The sequence below is a fragment of the Nematolebias whitei genome, chromosome 22 (genome assembly GCF_014905685.2).
Source record: "Nematolebias whitei isolate Nwh7 chromosome 22, NemWhi1, whole genome shotgun sequence".
In the NCBI taxonomy this organism is placed as follows: Eukaryota; Metazoa; Chordata; class Actinopteri; order Cyprinodontiformes; family Rivulidae; genus Nematolebias; species Nematolebias whitei.
Genome location: NC_056519.1, coordinates 1,517,378 through 1,523,122, shown reverse-complemented (window position 1 = coordinate 1,523,122; position 5,745 = coordinate 1,517,378). Strand labels below are relative to the sequence as shown.

The following is a 5,745-nucleotide window of genomic DNA, read 5'->3' as shown; positions in this document are numbered from 1 at the left end:
CTCACCCGACAGCCCAGGTGTTCCTCACCCGACAGCCCAGGTGTTTCTCACCCGACAGTCCAGGTGTTTCTCACCCGACAGCCCAGGTGTTTCTCACCTTGTCTTTAAAGTAGGTGAACAGGTAGTTCTTCCAGTCTTCTGTGGTGACGCTGCTGTAGGCAAAGAGCTGGATGTAGGACTTCACAAACCCCATGAAGACCTCTGGAGGAGACAAACCGACAGGTGCGTCAGTACAGGATCCAGAACCAGGTGTGCACAGGTCACAGTTAGGAACAAGTCATTGTTGGACCATGAGTCCAAACCTCAAGTTCAGGTGTTACCTGGTCCTCCCATTAGCTCCTCCAGGTGGTACAGCAGAGCGAAGCCCTTCTCGTATGGGACTGAGGAGAAGGCGTCGTCAGGGTCCACGTCCTGCAGATCGGGGACCAGGTTAGTCAAACGGTTGCTGGCGCCGAAGGTGTTCACCTGAGGACAACAAACAGGTGAGAGCAGTCAAAGGAAATGGAACGGACTCGGAGAAGGTAGACGGGGTTCAGGATCTCACCGAGTCCTGCAGGTCCTTCCAGCCCCCCATGGCTTTAAACTGCCTGAAGGGTTCCCCATGCATGGACCTGCCGATCATGCTCTCCAGGTAAACTGTGTGACCTTCGTTCAGCCTGAGGGGACGACAAACACCTGAGCGTGAAACTCCGTCCTGACTGTTTGGATCAGAACTTGTCTTGGTTTACCAGAAGTGTTCCCAGGTCTTGTTGGTCACCAGGTTCCCAGTCCAGCTGTGGGAGATTTCATGAGCGATCACCTGAGCGACACGAGCATAAACCTGAACACACCTGTAGCAGGTGCACCAACAGGTGCGGGATCAGATGGTCTACTCACGTTGGACAGGGATTTATCTCCAGCCTGAAAGACAAACAGCTGATCAGCACTGTGGTCACATGACGCTGCGACAGGTGAGGACAGGTGAGCTGAACGTGTTGGTGTTTACCAGCAGAGTGGGCGTGGCAAAGGTGAGGCAGGGGTTCTCCATCCCTCCGTACGGGAAAGATGGCGGCAGCACCAGGATGTCATACTGACCCCACACGTAAGGTCCTGCCAAGTCCTCGGCTGTCTTCAGCATCGTCTCAGTCTGATAGACAGGTGGACACCGGGACAGGTGAGAATAATTAAATGTCTTCTACTAACGAGGACAATGACTGATGTTGCCATAGCGACGCACTTCAGAGAACTCAAACGCTGCTTTATCCACAAACTCCTTCTCTGACCAGACTCTGGACCTCGGGCCGATCTGCCTGTTGGCCAATCAGAGCACAGAGACACTGTTACCTGCACAGGTGACATGATTACATCAGCAAACAAGTGAGTGACGCTACCTGCTCTCTAGAGCTCCAACCACAATGGCTATCAGGTAGGATGGTATGGGCACCTGAGGTCAGAGGTCAAAGAAAGACTGGACTAACACCTGAGGACAAGTGATGATGTCGTTAAAGAGGAGGACACACCTACCGGCTGTCTGAACCTGTAGATGATCCGACTGCTGTCCTGAGGATCCACCACCTGCCCGTCTCGCACAGCACTCATCACCGCCACCAGGTCCTTCGGGACAGACACCTGAGGACAAGCAGAGACACCTGAGGACAAGCAGAGACACCTGAGAGCAGGTGCGTGCGTGTGCGCACGTCTGTGTGTTACCTGAGCGTAGTAGGTGTGTTTGATGGACGGGCTGTCCTGACAGGGGATCATACTCCTGCAGTGGTGAGCCTGTCAGACAAAGCTCAGGGTTTACACAGTTCAGTGGATCAGCAGCAGAACCGCTGAAACTGGGTCGAGTCAGAAACAGGAAGTGAAGCAAACATTTTGTTGAGCAACTCTAAAGTTGCAGAAAGTTTCTGTCAGATTTCTTCATTTGACCGTTGATGTGTATTCTGTGGACTTTTCACAATAAAAGCCTCTGTAATCCCATTGTTTGTTGTTGTTATTGAAGAGTAAACAAAGAATGTGCTCCTTAAACCCTGAGTGCGAGCTGACAGGCGGCTGACCTGACACTGGCTGAACAGGTACGGCTGCTCCTTCCCGGCGGTCTGCTCAGGTGTGAGCCACTGCAGAGCCGACGCCGACGGAGACGTCTCGTAGGTCACCTCCACGACCACATGCTGCCCCCTGATTGGTCCAGAACAAACTCCGCTTAGACTGAAGAAGAAGAAGAAGAGCGGACAGACCGGCGCTGGCCTCACCTGGACAGGTGCGTGGGCAGCGTGATGTCCAGCGGCGTCCCCTTGAAGCTGTGCTTGGCGCCCAGAGCGAAGCGGGCCGGCTGCTGGTTGACCGACACCGACAGGATGCTCAGGTCTCTGGTGTCCAAAGTCTGCAGCAGGTAGACGGGTGGTGTCATTAACGAGACTACACCTGCTGATAACCCCTCCTTCCAGATTAAAGTCCACATAGAACCAGAACCTTTCACCTGTCGGCCACGTCACGCTAAACTCCACTCACAAAATGTCGCGTTTACCGACCCGGTTTGACTGAAACGGGCCGACACACAGAACATTTATTCTGCTGCTGCTGCTCAGGTGACGTCACATCAAAATCATATAATCCAGATTACAAATAACTTTTAATAATCTAAAGATAAAAGACTGTTTGAAAATCAAAGTCCAGCACCTCTGAGGCAATAACCCATCCGAACCTTTCAGATCCATTTCTGATCATCGAGTTCGGCCTGAAGCCTGAGAAGAACTCCCAGGTTCTGGAACTGGGACCAGAACCGGACCAGATCTTCTGAAGTTCGCTTCTGATTCAGAGTATTAAAGGGCTATTCCGCTTAATTTTTGTCTGATCCACTTGGATTATTTATCCAAATTTATTTTAACTCTGGTTTTACAAATAGAGACTGGATTTTAAAAATCCTGCTTCTAGTTTCAGAAGATCCCGTCCAGGTCTGGAGTCCAGGTTCTGTAGTTTTTAACACTGGACCCATCAAGCTGCGTGAAATCAGACACGAACTTCAGTGGCGCTCGCACCAGACTCCATGTAAATTATCGCGGATTTTAGCTTCGTTACTTTGACAACTGTCCCGGGTCAGAACGGGTCAGAACCGGTCCGTTACCAGAACAGAGAAGCGGTCCTCGAGCGCTTCCACGGTGAGCTCCACCTTGCCCCGGATCACGTGCGTGTCGAAGTCCACGCGCAGGAGCAGGTTCAGGTGTTTGGTGAGGCACCTGGTGAAGGAGGAGAAGGAGCAGGGGTCCGACATGTTCGCGCTCCAGGGTCCGCGAGAGACTGAGCGGTCGCCGGTTCACAACCGGAAACAGAGGCTGGACAACATCCGGCCCGGCGCTTTCAAAATAAAAGGTAAAAAAGAAGGGCTTTTAATATGAAAAGCTTAAAATCGCTTCTAAATTAAAAAAAATATGATCAATAATCATGTTTTGTTTAATTTCACATGTATTTTTGTAATTTACTGTTATAAATGTGGATTCATTCAGTGATTTGAATCTATCTTTTTTTAAATGAGGCAATAAAATTAAAGAGAAATCAAAATAATATCTAATTAACAGTTAAATAAGCTAAAGGCAACGTTTTAAAAATTATTTTTTAATAGATTGAAAAATATAAAGAATTCTGAAAATCAGGTTTTACTGCAGTTTCACAATAAATATGTTTGTAATAAAATCTTATTAAAACAAATTATAAGTGCAGACACTCTGAGGAAGTGACGTCATGGAAAACCAACATTTAGATCTGGGACAAAACGGTTAAGTTAAACAGTTTAATGTTGTGGTTTCTGCAAACACACCTCAAAAAATAAAAATAAGTTATAAGATGTATAACTCATTCAACTTTATTTCTACAGGTTAGTCTCATTGAACTACGAGGACTCATTTACAAGAGAGACCGGTTTTAAACAAAGAACACAGATGAGGTGCAGACATATACAAAAGCATATGAAATGAAAAGTAAATAGAAGAAATTAAATTAAAAAACGAAATAAAAACATTGTAAAGTGATATGAAAAACTAAAAACAGGAACATGTCTGTGTTGGTTTTAGCCAAGAACTTTGCAGATGTTTAAAATCTCTTAGAGGCCGAGAGCTTCAGATCTTTGTTCCAGGAGCGGAGCAAGAGAAGGCCCTTTATTAGATTTGCTCTAATTAAGGTGATTTTTTTTTAAGAGACAACATGACCGCCTGTTCAAAGGACAAAAGAGAATCAGGACATTTGTGACGTTTATCAGAAATAAAACCGTTCATATCTTAGAAATTAGTCGAGTAATAGAACGTGTGTTAATCCCACCCTGGATCAAATGAAAACACATTTTCAGTCCTCTCATGGTGTGGACACATGTGGACCACAACACTGATGCAGATGCATCAACATCTGTCAGACAGAGGCCGAGCGTTTCATCAGCGATGAGAAGAAATGACCGGAGAGACAAAAGTGATCTAATAAATGAGAGGAAGCAGCTACAGTGTGAGAACAGATTCAAACCACCTCTGAGATTAGGACACACCTTTCAGTTTACAGAAGAGAGTGTGTCCACCGTGAGCATGAAGAGACAGAAGAACATGTTCTTTCTGAATGTCAGAGGAGAAAAGAGAACACAACCGAGGAGAGAATTTGAAAAGGTTAAAGAAAAATTACGGATCAAAACACAATAACCGAGAACAACCAAGTTCACATGATGAACTCACGATACACCAGTTGGTGGCGGTACTGCACCCAACAGTTATTTTACCAACCGCTATAAAACGTAGAAGAAGAAGGAGCTTCCGGTAGCTCCGCCTCCAGGGGGCGCGCCCGCTGCGGCTCCGAGGCGCAGTTCAGCCGAGTGTCGGCGGAGCCGCTGAGGCTCTGACTCGGTCGTGATGGACCCGTTGGACGGTGGTTTTGGTTCTCCACGACGCGAGGAGATGGCGACGGACGGACTGTCCGCCTGGGCGCGTTTCTCCTCGTGGCTGGAGTGCATGTGTGTCGTCACCTTCGACCTGGAGCTCGGACAAGCCATGGAGGTTTGTTAGCTTAGCATCAGTCCCGAACTCTGCTGGAATAACTCGCGTTTCTATCACGTTCGAGTCCTGCGGACAAACCTGCTGTCGGAACTAAAACTACTTGAGCACAGCATGAGCTCAGTGAGCGCTCATTAATTCGGAATTGATTCAGCTGGTAAAATAATTTGTCCTTTGAATATTTCGACACATTTCTTCCCTTGTGCATTTGATTCTTAAAGTTAACGAGGCGTTAAATCAGGATATTTTTAACTGGAGTTTGGTGGAAGTTTTTTTTTTTTTTTCTCAGAGCGTTTATCAAACAAAAAATAAGTGATTTAATAATATCACCTGTCTTCACATATTTTTATTCATCACACATTTACTGGTTGTACTTTTGTGGTTTGTCCTCGGAACAGCAGCATCTGCTGCCAAACTATTGAAATGACACAGTTTTAGGAAACAGTTCTGTTGACAAACAGTTACAAAACAACAAAACAACAAACTATCAAATGTAAAAAAGGCTCATGCTTTTAAACTCTGTAGGAAAAAAATTCCAAAATTGATCATTTGATTACATTTCTTGCTTTTGTTAATGATTTTCTTGAAAGGCCAGAAGGAATTAAATAAGAACAAAATTATTTGGAGTTTGGTTTAGTTTTAATTTTGTCTAAAAAAGTTAAATCTGGTCCTCTGGACATTCAAAAAAAAACAAAGTAAATCAACAAAAAATGTGTAAATTTTTTGTTGATTTACTTTGTTT

The 5,745-nt window shown here is 45.9% G+C and overlaps 1 protein-coding gene across 1 annotated transcript in view; it reads right to left on the bottom strand.

The window, feature by feature from the left end:
- lta4h (leukotriene A4 hydrolase) overlaps positions 1-3,272 on the bottom strand; it is a gene marked incomplete at its 3' end in the record, with an annotated part of 4,382 nt that extends 1,110 nt beyond the window's left edge. Inside the window, 13 exon segments of the mRNA XM_037695992.1 lie at positions 98-201; positions 321-465; positions 545-656; positions 729-799; positions 877-900; positions 986-1,126; positions 1,217-1,289; positions 1,371-1,423; positions 1,504-1,608; positions 1,690-1,758; positions 2,037-2,157; positions 2,232-2,362; positions 3,104-3,272. Of these exon segments, the coding sequence (XP_037551920.1) occupies positions 98-201; positions 321-465; positions 545-656; positions 729-799; positions 877-900; positions 986-1,126; positions 1,217-1,289; positions 1,371-1,423; positions 1,504-1,608; positions 1,690-1,758; positions 2,037-2,157; positions 2,232-2,362; positions 3,104-3,250 (1,296 nt within the window).
- Positions 3,273-5,745: the final 2,473 nt, after the last annotated feature.